The sequence below is a fragment of the Eutrigla gurnardus genome (genome assembly GCF_963514095.1).
Source record: "Eutrigla gurnardus genome assembly, chromosome: 17".
Classification (NCBI taxonomy): Eukaryota; Metazoa; Chordata; class Actinopteri; order Perciformes; family Triglidae; genus Eutrigla; species Eutrigla gurnardus.
In genome coordinates, this window is record NC_139928.1 from 24,424,003 (window position 1) to 24,451,973 (window position 27,971).

At 45.9% G+C, this 27,971-nt stretch overlaps 1 protein-coding gene across 5 annotated transcripts; it reads right to left on the minus strand.

Moving 5' to 3' along the window:
• Positions 1–15: 15 nt before the first annotated feature.
• rims2b (regulating synaptic membrane exocytosis 2b) lies at positions 16–27,971 on the minus strand. Of its 5 annotated transcripts, none has more exons than XM_084031838.1 (33): positions 27,840–27,971; positions 26,991–27,171; positions 26,689–26,920; positions 24,348–24,611; positions 19,649–19,713; positions 18,816–18,935; positions 14,028–14,127; positions 12,786–12,909; positions 12,376–12,422; positions 10,624–10,712; positions 10,451–10,486; positions 9,294–9,424; positions 8,993–9,164; positions 8,617–8,776; positions 8,255–8,323; positions 8,006–8,159; positions 7,793–7,900; positions 7,374–7,424; positions 7,207–7,275; positions 6,938–6,997; positions 5,767–5,876; positions 4,670–5,260; positions 4,501–4,542; positions 4,358–4,396; positions 3,923–3,945; positions 3,738–3,829; positions 3,152–3,325; positions 2,880–3,055; positions 2,591–2,726; positions 2,283–2,395; positions 2,069–2,170; positions 596–735; positions 16–423 (listed from the first exon to the last, which is right to left on the minus strand). In XM_084031838.1, the coding sequence occupies exons 2-33, from the start codon at positions 27,123–27,125 to the stop codon at positions 235–237; spliced, it is 4,113 nt and encodes a 1,370-aa protein (XP_083887964.1). In that variant the 5' UTR covers positions 27,126–27,171; positions 27,840–27,971; the 3' UTR covers positions 16–234. The 5 variants fall into 5 exon arrangements, with proteins under 5 accessions (XP_083887964.1, XP_083887963.1, XP_083887962.1 ...); XM_084031837.1 differs by having other exon boundaries at positions 8,006–8,141; positions 12,786–12,942; XM_084031836.1 differs by having other exon boundaries at positions 7,374–7,421; positions 12,786–12,942.

Genomic DNA, 27,971 nt, shown 5'->3' on the forward strand with positions numbered 1-27,971 from the left:
GAGTCTTCAGATGACAGACTGAGTCTATAGGTTCTGGATATGCTGCCTACATACAAATGACTCCTAAGGAGCTGCTGTGATTGGCTGCCTTGCTTCTCCTGGTGACATCATTGTGACGCCGTTACATTGCTGTGATGCCATCATGCAGCAGCAGAGGAGGATCATGGAACCTGGCAACAATATGTAAGTCCCAGCGTGTTGCTATGGCGACAGAGTTGCTCTGGTCTCCTGACACTACAACTTCACGCCCTCTACCTCCTTGTTGGTTAGCGGGGCCAAGGCGGCGTCCACCAATGAGATGGCAGGAAACAGTTTAAACCAGCCAATCACCATGTTGGACAGGTCCAGATCATCCAATAAAATCTGAGCAGCTCCCATGAAGGATTTATGATCCATCCGACCGTAGTCGCCCCACACGATGATCTGCAGACAGATGGAGAGAGAGACAGGTAAAGTATATCTATCTCTAAAGTATATGTATGTACACACACACACACACACACACACACACACACACATACACAGGGACGTTTCACACACAGAGACTGGATTAAGCAGTGATGCTGTAGAGTCCCGAGTTCTGGTTCTGGATTACCTGGACCACTTTTCCTTCTGGGTTTTCTTCAAACTGCAGCTGTTGTTGATAAAGCGGGTCGAGGGTTTTTCTTGCCAGGCGGGTTCTTCTCTTCAACACACACTTCCCGTTATCCATCAGGTAAACCTTCACATAGGGAGCTACACAGACAGACAGACAGACAGACAGACAGACAGACACACACACACACACACACACACACAATCAATAACTGTTCACAAATCAATGATATTGAAATTAGACTTATATTTATCAATCCAGCCTGAAAAAAACAATCAGCTCGTTAAACTCCAGGCATGTGTTGATGACAAAATCCTGGATGACATGGAGGTTATTGTACTTGGGCCTAAACTCCTCCGAAGCTCGCTGTCTAAAGATATAGCTACTATTGATGGGATTGCCATCGCCTCAAATACTACTGTAAGAAACCTTGGAGTTATCTTTGATCAGGACCTGTCCTTTGACTCGCATATTAAACAGACTACAATGACAGCCAACTTTCACCTGCGTAACATTACAAAAATTAGGCCAATGCTGTCTCAAAAAGATGCAGAAAAACTCGTCCATGCATTTGTGACCTCAAGGCTGGACAATTGTAATTCTTTATTATCAGGCTGCTCTAATAAATCTCTTAAATCTCTCCAGCTGGTCCAGAATGCTGCAGCTGGTGTTCTGACTAAAACCAGAAGAAGGGATCACATTTCTCCTGTATTAGCTTCTCTGCACTGGCTGCCAGTAAAATCCAGAATAGAATTTAAAATCCTTCTCCTCACTTACAAGGCTCTTAATGGTCAGGCACCATCATATCTTAAAGAGCTCATTAAACCCTACTGTCCTCCTAGAGCACTACGCTCTCAGAATAAAGTGTCCTGAGATGACTTCTGTTGTGATATGACACTATAAATAAACTTGAATTGAAATAAATAAATGGAATTGATAATTGTCCCTGTTTATAGTAGTGCGTAGTAGTGTGAAGTAGTGTTTAGTAGAGCGTAGTAGTGTGTAGTATTATTTAATAGTGTGTAGTAGTGTGAGGTAGTGTGTAGTAGTGTTTCATAGTGTGTAGTAGTGTTAACTAGTGTGTAGTAGTGTTTAATAGTGTGTAGTAGTGTGAAGTAGTGTGTAGTAGTGTTTCATAGTGTGTAGTAGTGTTAACTAGTGTGTAGTAGTGTGAAGTAGTGTGTAGTAGTGTGTAGTAGTGTGTAGTAGTGTTAACTAGTGTGTAGTAGTGTGAAGTAGTGTAGTAGTGTGTAGTAGTGTGTAGTAGTGTTAACTAGTGTGTAGTAGTGTTTCATAGTGTGTAGTAGTGTTAACTAGTGTGTAGTAGTGTGAAGTAGTGTGAAGTAGTGTGTAGTAGTTTATAATAGTGTGTAGTAGTGTTTCATAGTGTGTAGTAGTGTTAACTAGTGTGCAGTAGTGTGAAGTAGTGTTTACTAGTGTGTAGTAGTGTGTAGTAGTGTGTAGTGGTCTTACCTGGAGTGTTCTTGTTGCCTTGTTTACCCAGAAGCCCCCGCGCTCGGATCACCTCTACGTCTAGACGCTCCTTCCTGTACACCATCCCGATCTGGATGTCACCTGATCACCAACAACCAATGAGAGGGGCTCGTGTCATATGATGCCAAACTATGTGATTCATTCACAATAAACATATATAGAGTGTAAAGCAACATTTTAATTGGTCATTTACCCATGGGGGGTGTGGCCAGAGTCTGGCGTCCAGCCAGCTGGGCGGGGCCTAATCCGTCCAGGAAACCAGTGAAGTGTTTGTCTGATGCCAACTTCACACCTGGGAATATGAGACTAGAGAGACGAGTTCAAGGGTCAAGGGTGCATCGGTCGAGTACCACACTCTACCTGAACGCGGAGCGTGTCATTTCCTGTTTCACACATTGAACAACATTATAGCAGCAACATGGTTCAACACCAGAGGGTTCAACAAGAGCAGAGGGGGAGGGTCACATGGACCAGAGAACTGAGGTAGGAACAGGATCTTACGCTCCAGGTTTGGGGTCCTCGGCATCCGGGTCACGACTTGGCTGGCGGGTAAAACGACCTTTGAACTCGATGGCTAAACCTGTTTCTACACTCCTCTGGACAGGAAGTCTCACCACCTTTTTCTTCTTCTCTTCCTCTGGATGAACGGAGATGGACAGACGATGAATACAATGAACAGCAGGATTATCAAAGACAATGAGACATTTAAAGAGCCAGTGAAATGGCACCGTTCCGGCGGCACCATTCCTGCGGCACAGTTCTGGCAGCAGCGTTCTGGCAGTGGTCTAACCTTCGGGGTTGAGCTGGGAGGTGCTCTGACTCTTCTTTCCCAGTCCGACTATTCCCATCATCTTCGCCCCGAAGCTTGAGCGTCTTTTCTTGTCATCATCATCGTCGTCGTTTCTCCCCAACGAACAAATCTCACCACCAACGCTCGACGACTTGGTGAGAGGAGCTGGCGCCGCCCTGCAGGAAAGGAGAGGGGCAGCCACGCTCGTCAGACATGTGAGATGGGGGCGGGGCATTAATGCGGGGGGGGGGCTGTGCCTTGGAGCACCTTACTTTGAAGGCTCAGGCTCCTCCTGCTCTGCTTGCTCCACTGATTCAGACTTCTGGAGCAGGGCTTCGGCCTCTTCTGCCACCGCTATATCCTGTGTTGCCTCTGACACCGCCCCAAACTCCGCCCCTAACTCCGCCCCTAACTCAACTGATTGGTCCTCCAGAGCCTCGGCCCGACTATTGCCATTAAGAGGAGAGAACAGCAGCATGGAGACGAGACATAGAGCAGGATGGTGAAGAGCAACACATGCTAACATGCTAACATAAACATACAGCAAGAAACAGAATGAACAGCAACATGTGCTAACGTGCTAACATGGAGAAAGTAATAACAGGGTATTTAAAGAAGTAGAAGCTCACGTTTTAAGTATCTAACAAAAACATGCTGAAGGATGACTAATGCATTATGGAATGTCAGGCTGAATGTTTTGTATTTCTGGAGGCGGGGTCACATGACATCAGCAGCTGTGAGACTTGTTTTTGATGGTCCAGCATGAAGATCAGTGTCCTCGTATGTGTCACTTAGTTATATAATAAAGTTTCATTTGAACGTTTTCTAAACTCGTCTGTGATTGGTTGCTAGTCTCACCAGATCCTCCGGACAGATCGAGCGTCGTTGGACATGGCCGACACATCACTGACATCACTGTCTGAGGATTTGAAGGACAGATTGTCCCTCGTCTACAGACACAGAACAGGACACGTGAGCAGGTGTATGACATCATCAGTGATGTAAGGACGATGTAAAGTGGTTATATATTTCACTCTGCTCACCGCTGACAGATCCTTCAGCACAGCTGAAGTGACAGAAGAGTTTATAAACACAGTGATGTCATCACATTCAATGACGTCATAGTTCTGGTTGGCAGAGTGATGTCACTCCAATTAAATGTAAATATAATATATATATATATATATATATATATAGAGAGAGAGAGAGAGAGAGAGAGAGAGAGTATAGAGAGTATAGAGTATATATAGAGTCACTTACAGTAACCTCAGTGGTTAGTAACCAGCTCGCTGACCACTGAGCTAGCTAACAATACTAACACAAGTCTCTTCACAACTTTAAAAAGTATTTTTAGTGTCAGCTGCTAAAACCCGTTCTAAACTGACTTCCTCTAATCACCACCAGACACCACTCATGTCACATGACCACAGGGGGAGGGGCTACCTGTCCTAGGGTGTGGCTAACATTTGGTGGCATACCATTGGCTGTTTTGTTCTGTTGGTCCTCCCATGTGACCTCTGCAGAGAGAGATGATTGGTCAGACTGCAGTGACATTCAGACCTGAACCTTGTGAACCAGTTAAACCAGCAACAATCAGGACTGATCCACCTGAGACTCTGACCTTTTCTGGTCCCTCCAGGTGTTGCTGAGCGTCTGTCTGGCTCTGACAGGTGATGAAACAAAGAAGAGAACAGGATAAATGACTGCACGAATGACTGAATGAATGAATACATGAATGACTGCACGAATGACTGAATGAATGACACACATCAAACCTGTGAGGTACACACCTGGAGACTGTGGGAGCGGTGCAGGTGAGGGGCAAAGTTCATGAAGTAATTGGACTTCAGCAGGGGGCGGGGCTTGGACCTGTGCAGGAACTGGGGGCGGGGCTTGGACAGTTGCAGGTGCTGGAGTAGGAGTACAAGCAGGTAAAGGTGGGAGCACAGGAGCTGGGGGAGGGTCTTGGACTTGTACCGGAGCTGGGGGCGGGGATTGAACATGTACCAGAGCTGGGGGTGGGGCTTGCACATGTACTGGAGCTGGGGGCGGGGCTTGCACATGTACTGGAGCTGGGGATGGGCATTGGACTTGTACCGGTGGTGGGGGCGGGGCTCGGACCTGTACCAGAGCTGGGGAATGGGATTGGACTTGTACTGGAGCTGGGACTTCTACTGCAACTGGGGGCGGAGCTGGCGCTGGAGCAGGTGGGTGAATGTGGGCGGGTGCAGGTGGAGGTGGGGCTTGGATTCGTATAACAGGAGGTGGTGGATGATTGGCAGGGGGTGGAGCTTGTTTATGGACAGGGGGAGGGACCTGATGATGTTGAGTGGGAGGGCCAACAGTTGCAATTGGTGTGCCAGTGGTGGGCATGGCCAAAACTGTTGCAAGAGTTTCAAGACAAGAAAAAGATAAAAAGATCAGATGGACAAACCATGATGTAATGAATGATCGCATGACCTGTTTCACCAGCTAAACAATCACATAACTAGTTCTACTTCCACTCATTGTCATGAACGTCATCAGAAATTCTGAGAAACAACAGGTGATGAGATGAGGCTAGGGGGTCCCTGAAGCACCAGAGAACCAGTAGCAGCCTGCTCTACCAACTCTATTAGACCAGCAACGATAATATGGTGCCAAGTCACCAGAAACACAGGAAAGAAACAGGACTGTAGCTGATCCATTAGCATGGACCAGATCACTTGTTTACACAACCTGCTTGCAACTACTTATTTACTGAATCAATGTTTGTCGTTCCCCTTAGTGGTATCTGAAATCGTATCGAATATCTTCATGAGTATTGGTATTGAGTTTGACATTTTAGAATGGTGAAAACCGAACCAGGACCAGGATTAGCAGGCTGATTGGTTCTCAGGTAACTTACTTCTGTCCGGACCTCCTTTGGGTGGGGCCAAGGGCAGCTGGCGTCCTTGGCGACTGAAGGTCGGCGTTCCTCTAGGACTCGTCTGGGTCGATCCACCTTGCCGGTTCGCCCTGTTGGAAAAAAACCCAAACTCAAACAATCAACCTGACGGGAGACGGGACGAGGCAGCAGGTCAGAGGTCATAGTGGTCATAGTGGTATGGAACAGAGGCTCATGTCTACGCCTGTCTACGTCAACGCCTGTCTACATCTATACCGGTCTACGTCTGTCTATATCTACACCTGTCTACGTCAACGACTGTCTACGTCTATGCCTGTCTACGTCTACGCCTGTCTACATCTACACCTGTCTACGTCTACGCCTGTCTATATCTACACCTGTCTACGTCAACGACTGTCTACGTCTATGCCTGTCTACGTCTACGCCTGTCTACGTCTACACCTGTCTACGTCTGTCTACATCTACACCTGTCTACGTCTATGCCTGTCAACGTCTACGCCTGTCTACGTCAACGACTGTCTACGTCTATGCCTGTCTACGTCTACGCCTGTCTACATCTACACCTGTCTACGTCTACGCCTGTCTATATCTACACCTGTCTACGTCAACGACTGTCTACATCTATGCCTGTCTACGTCTACGCCTGTCTATATCTACACCTGTCTACGTCTACACCTGTCCACGTCTATGCCTGTCAACGTCTACGCCTGTCTACGTCAAGGACTGTCTACGTCTATGTCTGTCTACGTCTAGTAGGGATGCAACAATACAGTTAGCCCATGGTTCAATACATACCTCAGTCCTTGATTTACGGTTTGTTTTTTGTTTTTTTACATTCAGACACATTCAAGTGTATTGTATTATAAAGCAAATAAATGTATATATTAAAAAAACGTAACACTTTGAAATGCAAAAGTGCGTCTTAGGCTTGACGACTGGTATAGGATAAAAGGGGGTAAACAATTTGCAATATGTACATATTTAAAACATAAAGTCACTGTTTTAAATAAATGTATCTGTACTTCAATAGCCTATATATGACTTTCATACAGGGGACATCTACACCTGTCTACGTCTACACCTGTCTACGTCTACACCTGTATAATGTCTACATCTACACCTGTCTACATCTACACCCGTATACATCTACACCGGTCTACTGTCTGTTTACCTGAGCAATTCCTCGTCGTAGGTGTCGGTTTCGTAGGGGAAGTTAGGAATAAAGTCCTGACTGAAGAAGAGAAACACGTCAAACTTTGAACCCTGAACCCACCTGAACTCACCTGGACCTTCAGGTGGTTCCTACCTGTGGTTCTGAAGGACACACCTGTAAATACCACACTCCTTTGAACTCTAACAACTAACAGGAATGTCATATCTGAGTTAGCTGCCATGTTTTCTAAGACTAACAATACTTCACCCATAATTCCAGGTGCTTACCTGTAGTCCTCACAGCTCCCATTCATTGCCTGGTTTGTCCAGTGAGTTTGGTTTGGACCAGTAAAACATCTTACACACAGAAAACACATATGTGTACATGAGAATGTGATAACATACTAGAAGTACTACTACTTCTACATGGAGTATTCCTCCTGCATCCATAGTACCTGTCGTAGGAATCCAGAGATGTGGCAACGGACGCTCTCCTCGGAGATCTTCTGGGTATACAGACAGGCAGTCAGAAGGAGCAGTACTAGTACCAGCAGGACAACTTGTACTACAACCACTAATCACGCCATTACAACTAGTACTACAACCACTAATCACACTGGTACAACTAGTACTACAACCACTAATCACACCGGTACAACTAGTACTACAACCACTAATCACACCAGTACAACTAGTACTACAACCAGTATTCACACCAGTACTACAACCAGTAAACAGCATAATTTTCTGGCTATTGTGACCCACAATCCTTTGCACAGCGGATAAGTACTGTATGTCCCAATCCATCGTGGCTCAGACAGTATGCTGATTGGCCGGTTGACAGATAATCCAGGTTAGGTGTTGCCATAGTTACCTATGCAGGCTGCTGTACTGACCGGCATCAGAGTTTGCTCGGCTCAGTTTGGAGCCTCGCAACAACCGCACAGCATCCTCCCGGTACAGTGGGTATAGAGGGTTACTGCTGGCAACCAGAGATCAGGGGGTCAGAGGTCAGGGTGTTTAAAGGGTCAAAGGTCAGAGAGTGAGGGGTGGCGAAAGAGTGAAGATGAAGCACACAGCTCGTTACCTGAGAGGGGGTGGTTGGCTCGGAGACCGGGACCTCATCCGGACCACCTCGGATTGAGAGAAGTGATTGGATGACATCTCCTGCTCTGGAACTGACAAAGTGGAGCAGTGGAAGTCCCGTCCATTCAGCCTGTAGTCTGTACACACAACAGAGTCTGGATCCAAGGGCTCAGTCAGACCAGGAACCATCACTACTTACAATCACATACAATACATAACACTGAGCTGCATGATGAGACATGGAATTCACCTGAGATCACCCCGATGCCGTCTTCACAGTCGTAGTCTGAGAACTCGCTGTCACTGATCCTCTGAGAGCCTGCAGAGAGAGCAAGACCATGAAGTCTGGATCAGGTCCTCGTTAATCCTCATTAACCCTAACCCATTAATAAGGAAGGTTAACTCATCTGGACCTTACAGGGACACAAAGGGGTCTACACATGGACAAACTTTGCTGATCTGATGATTTTTCTGATCCTTGGGAAAGCCTCAAGGACTCCTGAAACCCCCTAAACACATTTAGAATATTTAAAGAACCCTCTCTGGAGAACCGTTAACACACCTCTAGAACCCATACATGTGTGTATGTATGTGTATGTATGTGTGTCTCACTCTGCAGCCTCCTGCTCAGCAGCATGTCTTCAGGCTGCAGAACTCTCCTCTGCAGATAGGGGGAGGCGTTGGGCAGCGACACTGAGGAAACATCATGAAGCTGCAGTTTGTACCAATGAGGCTGGTCGTCCAAACGAGCCGAGTCCAGCTCTATCAGGACCTGGACACACAGATACAGGATTCAGATACAGGACTCAGATACAGATCTCAGAGGCTGCAGGAGTCACGAGGCTAACATTGACTCCTCCAGAAGAGAAAATAGAACCGATCATAAAGGAGAACACGGTTGTGGAGATATGAAACATGTCTGAACTGCAACTTTAAGATGAAACAGGTGTAACATGTTGGGTTCAATGTGTTCTCTGTGTTTTCTGACCTCTCCCAAGAACTGGCTCTCCTCCTCCCGGACTCGGCCCTGATCCCACACTGTCAACTCCAGCATCCGTTCTCTGAACTCCCACTGATGGACCGGAGAGTACATGAAGGTCTGGTTCCACCGAGGTTCCACCGACTTCTTTACTGTCTTGGTTCTTCGCTTACTTTTATCACTGTGAGGAGAGGACAAGATCACCAGCCTCTACCGGTTACACAGAACCAGGTTCTACCACAGAACCACATGGATTAGATGAAGAACCAGAGGACCTCTGACAACATACAGGTTCTCATTGGGTTCTTACCTTCTGTCTGGCAGGAAGTAGATCTTAACATAGGGGTTGCTGGGTCGCCCGTCGTTTCGGACAGGAAGCGTTTTTGCTCCAAGAACCGTGATGATCAGCTGATGGCCGACTTTATCGTACCCCAGCTTCACCTGTAAAACATGTTTTACAGCATCAACGACAGAACCCTGCACAGCTGTAAAGGAACACTGGAGAACAACAGAAGGAACAACCTACAGCCTACCAAACAGCAGAGGAACCCCAGGCAATTAGAAGCTACTTGTTACTGATTAGTGGCTACTGGTTAATTATTAATGGCTACTGGTTACTGATTAGTGGCTACTGGCTACTGATTAGAGGCTACTGGTTACTGATTACTGGCTACTGATTACGGATTAGTGGCTACTGGTTACTTATAAATGGCTACTGGTTACTGATTAGTGGCTACTGGCTACTGATTAGTGGCTACTGGTTACTGATTACTGGCTACTGATACGGATTAGTGGCTACTGGCTACTTATAAATGGCTACTGGTTACTGATTAGTGGCTACTGATTACGGATTAGTGGCTACTGGTTACTTATAAATGGCTACTGGTTACTGATTAGTGGCTACTGGTTACTTATGAATGGCTACTGGTTACTTTTAAGTGGCTACTGGTTACTGATTAGTGGCTACTGGTTACTTATGAATAGCTACTGGTTACTTATAAATGGCTACTGGTTACTGACTAGAGGCTACTGGTTACTTATAAATGGCTACTGGTTACTGATAAGTGGTAACTGGTTACTGATTTGAGGCTACTGGTAACTGGTTAGTGGCTATTGGTTACTGATTAGAGGCTACTGGTTACTGATTAGAAGCTACTGATTACTTATAAATGGCTACTGGTTACTTATAAGTGGCTACTGGTTACTGATTATTTATTACTGGTTACTGATTAGTGGTTACTGGTTACTGATTTGAGGCTACTGGTTACTGATTATAGGCTACTGGTTACTGATATGTGGCTACTTGTTACTGATAAGTGGCTACTGGTTAGTGATTAGTGGCTTCTGGTTACTGATTAGTGGCTACTAGCTACTTGCTACTGGCTACTGACCACAGGCTACTGGATAGGATACCATTTACAGGTTCAGGACAAGGACTGAAGAAGTCTTACTCCTTTCTAACATTACCTGGATTCTGGGAACAGGGGGAAGCCTGATACCAGTCTGAAACACACACACACACACACACACACACACACACACACACATCACCATCAAACCTTTAAAGAAATGATGGACTCTTTACTGGGAGCTGATTAGCTGTGGGGTGCAGTGATGCAGTGCATTCTGGGTAAACTTACAGATACATGCCCGGAGAGACTATTGGGGCTCATGAAAGACGTGATGGAGACGGACCGACCGACTTTCTGAGAGTCAAAGGAACTGGAACCTGAACACAGAACGTAGACCACACATCAGAGGGTCAGTTTGTGTGTTGTAGTCGTTGTGGGTCTCTTTGTAGTAGTTGTGAGTCTTTTTTGAGTCTGTGTGGTGGTTGTGAGACTTTGTGGTGGTTTTGAGTCTTTGTGGTGGTTGTGAGTCTGTGTGGTGTTGTGTAGTGGTTGTGAGTCTGTGTGGTGGTTGTGTGGTGGTTGTGGGTCTGTGTGGTGTCATGTGGTGGTTGTGAGTCTGTGTGGTGGTTGTGTAGTGGTTGTGAGTCTGTGTGGTGGTTGTGTAGTTGTTGTGAGTCTGTGTGGTGGTTGTGAGTCTCTGTGGTGGTTGTGGGTCTGTGTGGTGTTGTGTAGTTGTTGTGAGTCTTTGTGGTGGTTGTGGGTCTGTGTAGTGTTGTGTAGTGGTTGTGAGTCTGTGTGGTGGTTGTGTAGTTGTTGTGAGTCTGTGTGGTGGTTGCGAGTCTTTGTGGTGGTTGTGAGTCTGTGTGGTGTTGTGAGTCTGTGTGGTGTTGTGTAGTGGTTGTGAGTCTGTGTGGTGGTTGTGGGTCTGTGTGGTGTTGTGTAGTGGTTGTGAGTCTGTGTGGTGGTTGTGGGTCTGTGTGGTGTTGTGTAGTTGTTGTGAGTCTTTGTGGTGATTGTGAGTCTGTGTGGCGTTGTGAGTATTTGTGGTGGTTGTGAGTCTATGTGGTGTTGTGTAGTGGTTATGAGTCTGTGTGGTGGTTGTGTAGTTGTCGTGAGTCTGTGTGGTGGTTGTGAGTCTGTGTGGTGGTTGTGAGTCTTTGTGGTGGTTGTGAGTCTATGTGGTGTTGTGTAGTGGTTATGAGTCTGTGTGGTGGTTGTGTAGTTGTCGTGAGTCTGTGTGGTGGTTGTGAGTCTGTGTGGTGGTTGTGAGTCTTTGTGGTGGTTGTGTGGTGGTTGTGAGTCTTTGTGGTGGTTGTGAGTCTTTGTGGTGGTTGTGAGTCTATGTGGTGTTGTGTAGTGGTTGTGAGTCTGTGTGGTGGTTGTGTAGTTGTCGTGAGTCTGTGTGGTGGTTGTGAGTCTTTGTGGTGGTTGTGAGTCTTTGTGGTGATTGTGAGTCTGTGTGGCGTTGTGAGTATTTGTGGTGGTTGTGAGTCTATGTGGTGTTGTGTAGTGGTTATGAGTCTGTGTGGTGGTTGTGTAGTTGTCGTGAGTCTGTGTGGTGGTTGTGAGTCTTTGTGGTGGTTGTGAGTCTTTGTGGTGGTTGTGAGTCTATGTGGTGTTGTGTAGTGGTTGTGAGTCTGTGTGGTGGTTGTGTAGTTGTCGTGAGTCTGTGTGGTGGTTGTGAGTCTTTGTGGTGGTTGTGAGTCTTTGTGGTGATTGTGAGTCTGTGTGGCGTTGTGAGTATTTGTGGTGGTTGTGAGTCTATGTGGTGTTGTGTAGTGGTTATGAGTCTGTGTGGTGGTTGTGTAGTTGTCGTGAGTCTGTGTGGTGGTTGTGAGTCTTTGTGGTGGTTGTGAGTCTTTGTGGTGGTTGTGAGTCTATGTGGTGTTGTGTAGTGGTTATGAGTCTGTGTGGTGGTTGTGTAGTTGTCGTGAGTCTGTGTGGTGGTTGTGAGTCTTTGTGGTGGTTGTGAGTCTGTGTGGTGGTTGTGAGTCTTTGTGGTGGTTGTGAGTCTGTGTGGTGGTTGTGTAATAGACTCACTGGAGTCCAGCTGGACGTAGCATCCATCTGCTGCTCTGGAAACATCTCTAAGGACAAAAAAAGAAAAATAATATATTTATAAAAATCTTTCGATATGAATGTTATTACCTTCAATGTTCTTACTCGTATCTTAAGATGTTTCATTTGAAAGAGCTTATAATTATGAAAGTACATTCACGAGTCAGTATTTTAGTCATAAAGTGAAAGATATGAGTCCATAAAAGCATTTCCTGTTTCTTCATTGGAGCATGTTTGTTCAAAAAAATTATATTATTGGTTTGTAACAATCTAGATAGTAGGATGTTCATAATGTCTAACCTTCTTCTAGACTTCTGACACATGATGCAGTGAGACAGGTGCTGAAGTTTGCTGATAGTGTGACCTTTGAACCCCTGTGCCCTTTGACCTACCTGAGTGGGCGAGAAACCACCAGGTCCACCTGTGGATCTGGTTTGGAGTCTTGGATAATATTGTAGACTTCATTAAATGTGGCGCCCTGAAGAACCCGACCGTTCCACTCCAGAACCTGATCACCTGAGACAAGAGATCCATGAGAATGGCTCGGTTCTGACGGGACAAAATCAAACTGAATTGCGAAGTATTTCTTGAATGGGGTTTAACGTATGGGGCAAGGAGACCAAGGTTGCCAGGGATGGAATCTTGGGATTTTGAGGGGCCAAAGACAATGACTTCAGTTTTGTCGTCATTTCACTGAATTTGCCATCCAGATTTAATTTCTAAAAGAGGCTGCATGGAATTGACAGATTTTAGTGGGAGATACAGTTGGGAGTCATCTGCATAAAATGAAATGAAATAATGCATTTTCAGATGATGTTTTCAGATTAATCCTGTGGAGCTAGCCTGCTCCAGACCAGGCTCAGATCCAGGATCTATAAATCTGATCCTGGATCTCAGTCTCTTGTTGGGAAACCAACGTGTTCATTCCAGTTATTCCACTGCTCGTTACATGAAGCATCCAGGAAGTAGCCTGCTGTCATTATTTAAACACTGTGACCATTATTTTACATTCACTCAGCCTATATTCATACATGTTATTAAACTCTACATGTGGTCGTCATGGTAACAGATATAATTGTGTTCAGCTGTTCATATTGTTCAGTAAATGTTAATCAGTTTAAGACCGGCGGTCCGATAACCAGACTATGAGCCTCCCTCACTCCCTCCCTGTGATTCTAGTGTAATGCATTGATCAACCACTGGGGACGCTGTTGTAAATCGGAGTTCGCCTTGTATGTTCCTCCTCAGCCACCGTACCTGTCAACTTTGTTTCATAGTATTTGAGCTCCAGATTAAAGCGCTACGGTAACAAGAGAATGTCGTCTGGTTCATTAAGACACAGTTCTTTTTTTTACGGAGGAGCTTGAACTCCTCATACGCCTCCATCAGAAACTCTGATCGGGTTGTGTACATCGTCATGGTGATTCTGGGGATCTGCATCAGTGAATCCGTGATGGATCTCAGGGTCTAGTTGAGGAAGGATTAGTTTCTAGCTGTTCATCCTTGTCTGGTCTTTGTGGAACCAGTTGAACCAGACTGGTCTGGTTGGGATATGTTGAACCCAGCTTAGTCCTTTATCTGGACATCTGGATTCTGCTTTTGTGCAACAGCCCCCTGGTCTCAGGTGTGTTTACCTGGTCTCAGGTGTCCCACAGTGTCAGCCAGACTTCCCCTCTTCACCTTTGTGATGAACGCACAAAGACGACCAGACTCAGTCATCTTCCCCCCAACCACCTTAAGTAAAACAACAACAACATTGTTATTATCATTATTGTCATTATATTACAAAGCATGATGGCCTTTTAAAAGAAAACACTCCACTAACACATTCATTCTTGTATAATTCTGAACATTTCTATGGGTTTCACCTCCAACAAGGAGCTGCTGGAGACGCATGGCTCATATACACATCTTTGACTCCTTCATCACAAAGTCCAGCAACACTGGGGCTATTCCCATAATGACTTCTTTTATTAGGAGACGGAGGATCTGCCCTTGCCCCATGGTTGATGACATCACTCACCAACCCTCAGACTCACCCGGAGGTGTCGTCCAATCAGTCGTTCACTCCAGAGCGCACAGAGGTCTCTACAATAAAATGGTTTTATTCTTGCTAAAACATTCCAGCCTGTAGAAGACCTGGGCCAACTGCAACATCGCCATGAAACGTGGTGTAACATTTCCCCTTCACCACAACAAGAGGATGTGGTCCTCACCCACTCCTGGGACTGGACAACAGTCCTGACCAACTTGTGGGACCAGACATGTGCCCTGACTAGTGTTGTTTTTGGCGGCCTGTTTTACTTTTAATTTTAGTCTAGTCTTTGTCTCAAGCTATCATTTTAGTTTTTATCAGTTTTAGTCATGTTCATCCTATTTTAGTCTATTCAAGTTTCAGTCGACTAAAAGTCTGAGCATTTTAGTCTTATTTTAGTCAGAATTGTCCATGACTATTTTAGTCTAGTTTTAGTCGACAAAAACTGATGACACTTTAGTCTAGTTTTAGTCAAAGATTGTATTTAGCCAAACCCATTTCACAATTCAAACAAGGTTATCTTATTATTATTATATTATTATTACCTTATACACTCAAGAATACATCCATTCCAGACACAGAAGACACTCTGATTTGAATTTACAACATATTATTTTACTAACCAAAAAATGTTATCGTCACATGACCAGCATTTTCGCATCTCGTCTTGTTTTCCTCATATAAAGGATAAAGGTTAGTTGACGACGATATTTAGTCATCATTTTCATTAACGAAAGTAACACTACCCAGATACACATTTAATACAGTATAACTGTCAAAAAATAATGCCCTACCTTTCAAACAGCCTATCTCAGCCTTTACCACTAATCCAGTTGTTATCCATTCAATCAAAACCTGGAACCAGTTTAGAAGGACCTTGAATCTCACTGATCTTTCACTTGCTACACCATTGATAAAGAACCATATGTTTGCCCCTTCAATTATGGATGAAGCTTTTAATGTCTGGGCACGAAATGGAATAGGTACACTTTCTGACCTCTACATTGATATTAGGTTTGCCTCTTTTATACAATTGCAACAGAAATATGGTCTTCATAAATCACATTTCTACAGGTATTTACAACTTAGAAACTTTGTGGCCTCTAACTCTGACTGTTTCCCATTGAGCCCTCCTGAATCTCTGCTTGAAACAATTTTAAAATGTAAAGCTAACACAAAACAAGTAATAAGCAGAATTTACACATTGCTCAATACAAATGATATGAACAGTCTCGATGGCCTTAGAATCAAATGGGAAACAGACCTAGATGAAACGATGAAAATTATACAGCAAATTTACTCTTCATCTATATGCCAAGGATAGATTGTCTAAGATTAAGACGGGTATTGACCCTACGTGTGATCGGTGCAGGCAGGCTCCTGCCACACTGCTGCACATGTTTTGGTTGTGCCCTAAGCTATACCATTTTTGGCAGTCTATCTTTGAGGCATTCTCTGGAATATGTGGGATAACAGTACACCCATATACTCTGATTTCACTGTTTGGTGTGGCTCCGGTGGATGCCACATTTTCTGGGTGCCACCTAAGCATGATGGCCTTCTGCTCTTTGTTGGCTAGGAGGCTTATCCTGTTTAAATGGAAAGATGCTTTCCCCCCAACATATGGCCAATGGATTAGGGAGGTAATGAGTTATGTTCATTTAGAAAAAAATAGATACACTCAGACCTGCAAACTCCTCAGAGGAAAAAAGGTGACAGTGTCACGGGGGGATTTTTTTTTTGATGGTACTATGCAAATGACACTAGTCTGAGCGTGACTTAACAAAACTCAGCATACTTTCTCAAAAATCATTGTCATTGAGGGATTTGCGCGGTAGCCAGGCGACCGTCTCATCCAATGGCGAGCTCAGTTGGCGCTGTGTGCTTCAAGATTCCGATTGGCTCAGAGAAATGTCAATTATAAGAAAGATTCTGGAGCAAGTGCTGAGATTCCGATTGGCCCAGAGAAATGTCAATTATTATTGTTCAATAACGAAAAACCATGCAAAAGTGCATTCAACCTTTCTCCGTGAACAAAAACTACAGCTCCCATGATGCCCCGCGGCAAACCAGGAAGTGCAGCCCCCACGTCAAGTGCCGGTCCCTGTGATTCACTTATCAAAACTAAACAAACAAGTAGCCTATGGATAAACACGGATGGAACAACAACGTTATAAATCCAAATATTATCTTTATGTGCCACAGCTTCACCATTTCATTAACTTTTAACTTCTATTGTCAGTAACTTAACTGCTTGGATCTACCGGAGCATAGCGTTATCGCGTTTGCTTTAACGTACAATACAGGGGAGCGGACAAAACACAGAGCGACGATACAGCATAGCGTTAGCAGACAACATGAAGCGTACAACATGAAAGCACACAAGAAAACAAGAACTTAATGCGGCGTTCACACCGGACGCGATAGACGCGAATACAATCGCGTGAGACGCGTGTATCGCGCCGCTTGATCATTTTGGACTATTCGCGTCATTCGCGTCTTTCGCGTCATTCGCGTCTTTCGCTTCATTCGCGTCTTTCGCGTCATTCGCTTCATTCGCGCATGACGCTCATTTTTGAGGGGAGCCGGCGGGTCACGTCGGCGGACCCTCCTCCTCCGCCTCGGGGTACCCGATGCCAGAGTCCGTGAGCCTCCTCCGGGAGCCACGTCCCTCGCACCTCTCCCCAGAGTCGGGGCCACATTCGACCTCAGATCAGACGAGACAACCCGCTGAATTTAAGCATATTACTAAGCGGAGGAAAAGAAACTAACCAGGATTCCCTCAGTAGCGGCGAGCGAAGAGGGAAGAGCCCAGCGCCGAATCCCCGTCCGACGGGCGGACGGACGTGGGAAATGTGGCGTACGGAAGACCGATTGCCCGGTGTCGCGCGGGGGCCTGAGTCCTTCTGATTGAGGCTCAGCCCGTGGACGGTGTGAGGCCGGTACGGCCCCCGTCGCGCCGGGGTCCGGTCTTCCCGAGTCGGGTTTGTAGAGGAACTACACCATTGGGCTGCTGAACCTCGAACGGTTCTCAATGAATATTACTTGCGGGATTTTAGCTCTGGATTAACATACACAAAAATAAAAAATAAACTACACAAATGACATAACTGCACAGAAAACACAACAATAAGAATGATCCAATAATTGTTCGCAATTCTGGACCCCCCCCCCCCCCAAAAGAAAACTCTCCGGTTCTACACGATCCACGTGAATGACCAAATTGACCAAGAAAACGGCGATTGTCGCCGAAAAGCGACAAGTTTGCAGCTCTGTACACTGTAAGAGGGTCCACTAGAAAATGTTATCTCATTTGGCAGCCATTTATTTCCTTTGTAGAAGGCACGGCAGCTACTGACATTTCTATGTAACCCAAATGTATGTACGTATCTTGTGACAACAGTCCTGACCAACTCGTGGGACCAGACATCAGTCCTGACCCACTCCTGGGACCGGACACTCCTTTAAGTCTCTTATGAGTTCGGTTGTTGGTTGCCGTCTTTAGATTTTAGTTTCCACATTCTTTACTTCCATCTCAACTTTCCTTCTCTAGTTCAGTGTGTGCAGTTTTCTGGAGTTTAAGATGTCATGAATCCGAAGTAGACTTTTCTTAAGAACAAATTTAAGAAAAATGTAGATATTTGTGAATGAGGCCCATTGAGAAAAAGGAGAAGAAGAACAACGAGAAGAAGAAGAATGAGAAGACAAACAATGAGAAGAAGGAGAAGAAGAACAATGAGAAGAAGAACAAGGAGAAGAAGGAGAAGAACAACAATGAGAAGAAGGACCTACTACTTTACTCAGACGAGGACCGAACACTTGTTTCTATTTTTTAGCTCTGACTTTATTGGCAATGATATGTTGTGGTTGCTTCCTTTCGAGAAATGTACTTATTGTAAGTCGCTTTGGACAAAAGCGTCTGCTAAATGACCTAAATGTAAATGTAAGAACAATGAGAAGGAAAAGAAGAACAATGAGAAGACGAATATTGACAAGGAGAAGAAGAACAAGGAGAAGGAGAAAAATGAGAAGGAGAAGAAGAACAATGAGAAGAAGGAGAACAATGAGAAGAGGAAGAACAATGAGGAGGAGAAGAAGAACGAGAAGAAAAATGAGAAGGAGAACAATAATGAGAGGAAGAACAATGAGGAGAAGGAGAAGAAGAACAATAACAACAATAAGAAAGAGGAGAAGAAGAACAATGAGAATGAGAACAATGAGAAGAAGGAGAAGAAGAAGAACAATGAGAAGGAGAAAAATAAGAAGAAGGAGAACAATGAGAAGAAGAAGAACAATGAGAAGGAGAACAATAAGGAGAAGGAGAAGACCAATAAGAAGGAGAAAAATAAGGAGAAGAAGAAGAACAATGAGAAGACGACTGCATCACCTTGAGTCCCAGCAGCGCTCCTGTATCCATGGGAACCGTTCCATCCTTTATCCTCTTGTTCAGCAGAACTCGACCTAGCAGATGTTCTCCATCCCTGGACGGTTGCCATGCGACTGGTTGCTGATAAATGGTAAACATAAGTGGTTGCTTAGCAACATGCAGTACCTGTTGCATATCATCATCATCACTGTATAATAATGATATAAACCCCAACATGGCGTCTAATCAGTCCAGCACGGATCCACCTGGTTCTCTTTGTGACCTCTCGGGATTCTGGAGCAGAGACTTCACCGAGACCACACCCCTGTTTCTATGTCACTTCAATCATAATGATCAGACATGATGGAGGACAGAGAGGTGGTGGACAGACATGATGGAGGGCAGACAGATGGAGGACAGACATGATGGAGGAAAGACAGGTGGAGGACAGACCTGATAAGGGACAGATAGCTGGAGGACAGACAAGTGGAGGACAGTCATGATGGGGGACAGACAGGTGGAGGACAGGCATGATGAGGGAGGGACATGATGGAGGACAGACCTGATAGGAGACAGATAGGTGGAGGACAGACCTGATAGGAGACAGATAGGTGGAGGACAGACCTTATAGGAGACAGACAGGTGGAGGACAGACCTGATAGGAGACAGATAGGTGGAGGACAGACCTGATAGGAGACAGACAGGTGAGAACAGACCTGATAGGAGACAGATAGGTGGAGGACAGACCTGATAGGAGACAGATAGGTGGAGGACAGACAGACAGGTGGAGGACAGTCATGATGGGGGACAGACAGGTGGAGGACAGACAGGAGGGGGACGGGACTTAGTCCTACCATAGACAATGGTGCATGCTCGCTGTGCCAGGAACCATGATCCCACAACTGGCTGTCCATGTCTCCTAGCAACCCAGACGTCGAGGAGGAAAGACAAAAGGTTAAACTAAAAACAATATTCGGTCTTATTCTGTGTGGACGGACAATATATATATATATGTGTGTGTGTGTATATATATGTATGTACTGTATATATATATATATATATATATATATATATATATATATATATATATATATATATATATATATATATATATATATGTTAAACTAAAAACAATATTCTGTCTCATTCTGTGTGGACGGACAATATATATATATATATATATATATATATATATATATATATATATATATATATATATGTTAAACTAAAAACAATATTCTGTCTCATTCTGTGTGGACGGACAATATATATATATATATATATATATATATATATATATATATATATGTTTCAGGGGAGTTCTGATCTTTAGGAGGGTTCTAGTGGTGGTGGTGGTGGGGGAGCAAACAGAGTATCAACATGTCGTTTGTAATCCGTCTTAACACACAGAAGTACACTGTGTCAAAGCAGCTTTAAACACACACACACACACACACACTGTATTACTTTATTGTTAGCTCAGTGCTAAATTAGATTCCTTCTGACGTGTTGTTAGCCTGTTATTAACTGATTGTTAACCTGATGTTAGCCTTCTGTTAGCCTGTTATCAACCTGTTGCTAGCCTTCTGTTAGCATGTTATCAACCTGTTGCTAGCCTTCTGTTAGCCTGTTATCAACCTGTTGCTAGCCTGCCGTTGTGGACTTCTCAAAGTGATTTGGTTGGTCAAACAGTAAACTAGATGTTGGTGGAGGCTGGCTAGTTGTTGGTACCATCATAGCCTTGATCTCACCCCCTTCTCCTGATTAACTACCAGATCAGGGCTACCAAAGTCCAGCAGATCACCATGAAGTCCTCCCGACCCCCGGAGGATCAAATCAGTTTTGTCAGATGTGCAGACACGTAGTCAGGTAAGCAACAGGTGTGTTACCCCCTGCCGTCTCTGCTTCTAGTCCTCTGGGTCCACAGTGCTTCTAGTCCTCTGGGTCCACAGTGCTTCTAGTCCTCCGGGTCCACAGTGCCTCTAGTCCTCTGGGTCCACAGTGCCTCTCGTCCTCCGGGTCCACAGTGCCTCTAGTCCTCTGGGTCCACAGTGCTTCTAGTCCTCCGGGGCCACAGTGCCTCTAGCCCTCTGGGTCCACAGTGCTTCTCGTCCTCCGGGTCCACAGTGCTTCTCGTCCTCCGGGTCCACAGTGCTTCTAGTCCTCCGGGTCCACGGTGCCTCTAGTCCTCCGGGTCCACGGTGCTTCTAGTCCTCCGGGGCCACAGTGCCTCTAGCCCTCTGGGTCCACAGTACCTCTAGTCCTCCGGGTCCATAGTGCTTCTAGTCCTCCAGGTCTACAGTGACTCCTGAGGCAGACTAGATAATCCACACTCTTCTCTTTTAATCCAATTGAATAACAGTAGAGGTGGTGAGCCGGCTGTGTTCTATTCTCATCTGGGTCAGATTATCTGATGGGTTCTCTATGATCCTCCATGGTTCTTTAGGCCTGCGTCCACCAGTTTGATGGTGTGTTTTTATTCTTTACCTTGTTGTAGTTTGTCTCTCGGGTCTTCAGGACAGCAGCAGAGACTCTGAGCCTTACCTCCAGACCTAAGAGGAGGCATCAAGACCCCTTTGAGCCAATCAGAGCTAATAATATCTGACCAGGTGACTTCTACACAGAAGCAGCAGATTAACTTTGTCTGAATAACGCCAGATTTCCCGAGAGACAATCTGCAGCAACTGCAACATATCCAGCAACTTTACTTAAAAATGCAGCATGTTGACCAACATTAAGTGCACAATGTTGACCAACTTTAAGTGCACAATGTTGACCAACTTTAGGTGTAGCATGTTGACCAACTTTAAGGGAACCATGTTGACCAACTTTAAGTCCAGCACGTGTAGGTTGGAGGCGCTCTAAGAAGATTATCATGCTAAGCTAATTAATGACAGAGAGAACACAAACTGTCTTTCTGCGCAACAGAACCGGAGGATCCTAAGGAACCGAAGGATCCTGAGGAACCGGAGGATCCTAAGGAACCGAAGGATCCTGAGGACCTTGAATTTAAATCAATGTCTGTATATTTGCTCTCGTGTCTTGCTGTTGTATATCTTTGTATTCTGGTTCAATGGGCTTTTCACTTGGTTAAAGTCCCAGTCTGCAAGTCCGGCGGATCCAGGGCACACACAGATTTTGAATGTTTAATTATAATAATAATAATAATAATAATAATACATTTAATTTAATAGCGCCTTTCAGGTCACTCAAGGACACTTTACAAAACAGACTGGGTTAAAATCATACAATTAGTTAAACAAAAGACAAAAAACACAAAATCAACACAATAAAATAGGCAGTGACGGTAAAGGCAGGGAGTTAGAGGGAGTAGGCAGTCCGGAACAGGTGAGTTTTGAGTCTTGTTTTGAAGATGGGGAGAGAGTCACAGTTACGGAGGTCGGGTGGGAGGGAGTTCCAGAGCTGAGGAGCAGAGCGGCTGAAGGCCCTACCCCCCATAGTGCTGAGACGGGCAGGGGGCACAGAGAGGTGGGTGGAGGAGGAGGATCTGAGGGAACGGGTGGGGATGATGACGTGCAGGAGGTCAGAGAGGTAGGGAGGGGCGAGGTTGTGAATGGCCATGAATGTGTACAGGAGGAGTTTGTAATTGATCCGAAATTTTAAGGCGAGTCCACACCGGAAGAACTGCCCAACTCGCGTCGGTAAATGAAGTCGGGCTACTTAATATGGCCGACTCGAACAACGACATGGGCGGTTCACACCTACGGAATTACAGCCGACGCCATACGTTCCGCGCTTGCGCGAGATGTAATGTCTCCAAAACAACAGGCGGCGCTAATCTGTATTGTGGGCCAAAAAACACGAAAACCGGAAGTAGCCGGTCCTCTCTAGACCATAACACAGAGCACACTGTCCTCACCAGTCACTGTTGTCAGCAGAGTGAGGTTGTAGACTGTAGTTGTGATTACTCTCTGAACAGAAAAATCTAAAATGTTGGATGATGTCGATACGGAGACACTGGCCTTGTCAGCTCTCGCACTTATTCTTATGGAAGAAGACAGTCGTAAGCGAAAAAGAAAGAGAACTCCCGTCACTTTCGGGCTTCACTGATTCGCTAGTCAAGCTGCTAGCCTCCACCAATCAGAATGGTAAAAGAATGACCAACTCGAATGGCGGATTATACATTTGAATCGGCTGAAATGAACGCCGACGTGGCCGATTCGAGCGACCACACCAAGTACACTCATGTCACGGACGCCGACTCTCTCAAAGACGCCGATTTTCGGTCCGGTGTGGACTCGGCTTTACAGTGGAGGTGCTGTATTTGTGATGATACGGGCGGCTGAGTTTTGGACCAGTTGAATTTTATGAAGAGTCTTTTGAGGGAGGCCGAAGAGGAGAGAATTGCAATAATCGAGACGGGAGGTGACGAGGCTGTGGACAAGGACAGCAGTGGAGTGGGGGGTGAGGGAGGGGCGGAGTCTGTTGATGTTGCAGAGATGGAAGTAGGCAGTGCAGGTGGTGATGTTGATGTGAGAGTGAAAGGAGAGTGTGCTGTCGAGGATGACACCCAGACTCTTTACCTGAGGGGAGGGAGAGACTGAGGAGCTGTCGATGGTGAGAGAGAAGCTGTTAACTTTAGAAAGGGTGGTACAGCTCTCACGCTCCTCCCCCACGACCCCCGAGCTCCTTCCCCTCGACTTTGTGCCCATTGAAATCCCTTGGATCACGCCACCTTTGAAACGCAGGTCCGATGTTGACTCTGGTTTTATCACGGGCACCGTCGCAATCTTATTTTCCACCGGTGTTTTCTTTTCCTTGGTTGTTTTGGACCTCCTCGTTTCGGTTTTCAACCGAGGAATTGGAAGCTTGTTGCTACTTCCCTCCGCCTCCGACCCGAGGGGGGAGGGGCTCTGTGTGTGCATGAACACAGCCCTGCGTGCTGATTGGACAGGATGATCCGGGCTCTGTTGATTTTTTGCAAAACAAACAACAGGCTCTATGTGCACGTAGAGGCGCGCTTTTTATCCTAAAACCAGATGATTTATGTTGTTCTATCGGAACATAGTGTCGGCTCTGGAACCGACAGAACTGAAGCAGAGGAACCTCCTTTTAGCTTCTTTTGGCCACTAGGGGACAGAAACAACCTTCTGTTTAAATGTAACAACGTAACTCTGATCACTATGTAGCAAACATCACTGATACACACCGGATCACTTAGTTAGGATTATTTTCTCTAACCAGCGTAGCATCAAACATGGTGGAATAGTAAGTTAGCTCAGTACTCAATCGCCTACTAGCTAGCTTAGTGTTTCCCCCATGCTATGATGCTACACCAGTTAATCTTCTAGCTCTGATGTTGTAGCTTTTTAGAGTGTCGAACCTCATTGATCCTCAATCCTCAACAATCAGAAGACAAGTCCACCATTCTGGTTCCGGTCAACCATTCTGGTTCTGTTCCACCATTCTGGTTCTCTTTCCTTTCTTCTGCCTCCAGCTAACACTGGGATCCTTCTGGTCCCCTGTCTATTTTTATGTTGGCATGTAGCCAGCTAGCCTCATTTAGCTAGCAGATAGCATGTAGCCACTCACGGTCAGGCTCGTCGCAGCTGGTGCAGTCTGGCGTGGTCTCCGGCTCCTCCTCTGAGCTGCTGAATCTACCAATCATGTGCATCTTCCCCTTCCTCCGCCCACTTGGTACTCTGATCTCATTGGTTGTCTTCCTTTTGAGGGAGGAGCCTGGGTCCAGGTGCTGTCGGGGAGATGTGGGCCTAGCGTGATTGGCTGCCCTGTCCAACGAGGACAACCTCTGACCTCCAGATCCGACCAATCCGTGAAGTCGATTCGGACGGAGAGCTGAGAGGAAACCAGGAGTCAGACTGAATCCCTTTGATCTGGCCTAGAGGGGGCGGGTCTAGTCCTACCTGTATGCTTCATAGAGGAGGCGGGTCTACTACTACCTGTTTGCTTCATAGAGGGGGCGGGTCTAGTCCTACCTGTATGCCTCATAGATGAGATGGGTCTATTACCTGTATGTTTCATAGAGGGGGCGGGTCTATTCCTACTTGTATGCTTCATAGAGGAGGTGGGTCTAGTCCTACTTGTATGCTTCATAGAGGAGGTGGGTCTAGTCCTACTTGTATGCTACATAGAGGAGGTGGGTCTAGTCCTACTTGTATGCTACATAGAGGAGGTGGTTCTAGTCCTACTTGTATGCTTCATAGAGGGGGCGGGTCTAGTCCTACTTGTATGCTTCATAGAGGGGGCGGGTCTAGTCCTACTTGTATGGTTCATAGAGGGGGCGGGTCTAGTCCTACTTGTATGGTTCATAGAGGAGGTGGGTCTAGTCCTACTTGTATGCTTCATAGAGGAGGTGGGTCTAGTCCTACTTGTATGCTTCATAGAGGGGGCGGGTCTAGTCCTACTTGTATGCTTCATAGAGGGGGCGGGTCTAGTCCTACTTGTATGGTTCATAGAGGGGGCGGGTCTAGTCCTACTTGTATGGTTCATAGAGGAGGTGGGTCTAGTCCTACTTGTATGCTTCATAGAGGAGGTGGGTCTAGTCCTACTTGTATGCTACATAGAGGAGGTGGGTCTAGTCCTACTTGTATGCTACATAGAGGAGGTGGTTCTAGTCCTACTTGTATGCTTCATAGAGGGGGCGGGTCTAGTCCTACTTGTATGCTTCATAGAGGGGGCGGGTCTAGTCCTACTTGTATGGTTCATAGAGGGGGCGGGTCTAGTCCTACTTGTATGCTACATAGAGGAGGTGGTTCTAGTCCTACTTGTATGCTTCATAGAGGGGGCGGGTCTAGTCCTACTTGTATGCTTCATAGAGGGGGCGGGTCTAGTCCTACTTGTATGGTTCATAGAGGGGGCAGGTCTAGTCCTACTTGTATGCTACATAGAGGAGGTGGTTCTAGTCCTACTTGTATGCTTCATAGAGGGGGCGGGTCTAGTCCTACTTGTATGCTACATAGAGGAGGTGGGTCTAGTCCTAGTTGTATGGTTCATAGAGGGGGCGGGTCTAGTCCTACTTGTATGCTTCATAGAGGGGGCGGGTCTAGTCCTACTTGTATGCTTCATAGAGGGGGCGGGTCTAGTCCTACTTGTATGGTTCATAGAGGGGGCGGGTCTAGTCCTACTTGTATGCTACATAGAGGAGGTGGGTCTAGTCCTACTTGTATGCTACATAGAGGAGGTGGGTCTAGTCCTACTTGTATGCTACATAGAGGAGGTGGTTATAGTCCTACTTGTATGCTACATAGAGGAGGTGGGTCTAGTCCTACGTGTATGCTACATAGAGGAGGCAGGTCTAGTCCTACTTGTATGCTACATAGAGGAGGCGGGTCTAGTCCTACTTGTATGCTACATAGAGGAGGTGGGTCTAGTCCTACTTGTATGCTACATAGAGGAGGTGGGTCTAGTCCTAGTTGTATGCTTCATAGAGGAGGTGGGTCTAGTCCTACTTGTATGCTACATAGAGGAGGTGGGTCTAGTCCTACTTGTATGCTTTATAGAGGAGGTGGGTCTAGTCCTACTTGTATGCTACATAGAGGAGGCGGGTCTAGTCCTACTTGTATGCTACATAGAGGAGGCGGGTCTAGTCCTACTTGTATGCTACATAGAGGAGGTGGGTCTAGTCTACTTGTATGCTACATAGAGGAGGCGGGTCTAGTCCTACTTGTATGCTACATAGAGGAGGTGGGTCTAGTCCTACTTGTATGCTTCATAGAGGGGGCGGGTCTAGTCCTACTTGTATGCTTCATAGAGGGGGCGGGTCTAGTCCTACTTGTATGCTACATAGAGGAGGCGGGTCTAGTCCTACTTGTATGCTACATAGAGGAGGTGGGTCTAGTCCTACTTGTATGCTTCATAGAGGGGGCGGGTCTAGTCCTACTTGTATGCTACATAGAGGAGGCGGGTCTACTACCTGTATGCTTCAGGGTCAGGTAGTCGGGCTCGGTGGTTGCCAGGGAGATGTTGCTGTGGCGCCGCTGGTGGCGGACCCTGCTGACCTGAGCCAGTGTCCTCATGGCCTCCTCGCTCAGCTGCGGCATCACTGGATAACGAGCAAGGTTCGGGTCGCTACGGTAACGAGCCTGAAACTCCTCCTCCTGCCGCCGCCACTCACTCTCATCCTGAACCTGGTCCAGAGGGTGGTCCTGAACCAGGAGAGGGACACATGAAAACCAACACATTAAATAAACGAAACACCTGCTGTATCAGACTCACCTGTGAATGCCAGCGGCCGCGCCGGTCTCTGATTGGTTGCCTCCACACTCGCAGTTCCCTCTCCCCATTGCCATGGCAGCTACGGGGCAAGTGAGCTTGGCGGTCCGGTCCATAATCAGCAGGCGAGCAAGGCATCCTGCCCCCCCCACCATCATAATACGACCCAGAGGGGCTGGGCTTCCTGTCAATCACGCAGAATGGACCAATCAGAGGAGAGGGCGGGACTCCGTGTCATTAAAGAACATTCAGACATGTAGATTTATTTTCCAAACATCATCAGCAATTTGACTTCACTTTCTCTGTTCAGACATCAAATGCAGATCAGCGTTAAACCATATAAAAATATCCAAGAGTGATCCTGGAGCGTCTCTCCAGCTGGGACAACCTAACAGACTCCACTAAGGCCAACTGATCTGATCTGAGTCCACTTAGTGGTTTATGTGGACTTTGCATTCTACATATTTGACATATTTCAGACTCAAACCATAATATTTCACCGATACAACTTATACAATATATTCCTGACAGAGTTTTAAAAAATCTAAATGAAAAACAAAAAGTCAAAAACAGGAAGATTTAATATTTTCTGATGTTACATAAATACGGAATCAGTGAGAAAAATATGTGCAAAATCATAAATGTTGAAACTAGATGACAATAAATCAACTAACTTAAGAAAGGAACTAATAAAAGGACCAACGTCATATTCGTTGATCCTTTTATTAGTTTCATTCTTAAGTTAGCGTGACATAATCATATTACTGAATAATAATAAATCAGTTCATATATTAATATTAATCAGAACAAAGTAAAACATCATATAATAACACAGAAATGAGAGTTGCTTACAGTTTGTCTGCTGGCTGTTGGAAGCTTCACACACTCCGTCTCACTCAGCAGGTTTATAATCCGGATCAAAACGGACGCCCCGCCCCCACATAGACCGTTGAGCTGAAGCCCCGCCCTCCCATCAGACAGCTC

Bases quoted from the DNA above. Each gene is read 5' to 3' on its own strand.
- rims2b (XM_084031835.1), bottom strand. From the start codon at position 27,125: ATGCCTTGCTCGCCTGCTGATTATGGACCGGACCGCCAAGCTCACTTG. The intron at 7,425-7,792 runs GTAACTATGGCA...CTGTATACCCAG, and splicing joins CAGTACAGCAGCCTGCATAG to AAGATCTCCGAGGAGAGCGT. The intron at 3,946-4,357 runs GTATGCCACCAA...CTGTCACTTCAG, and splicing joins ACAGAACAAAACAGCCAATG to CTGTGCTGAAGGATCTGTCA.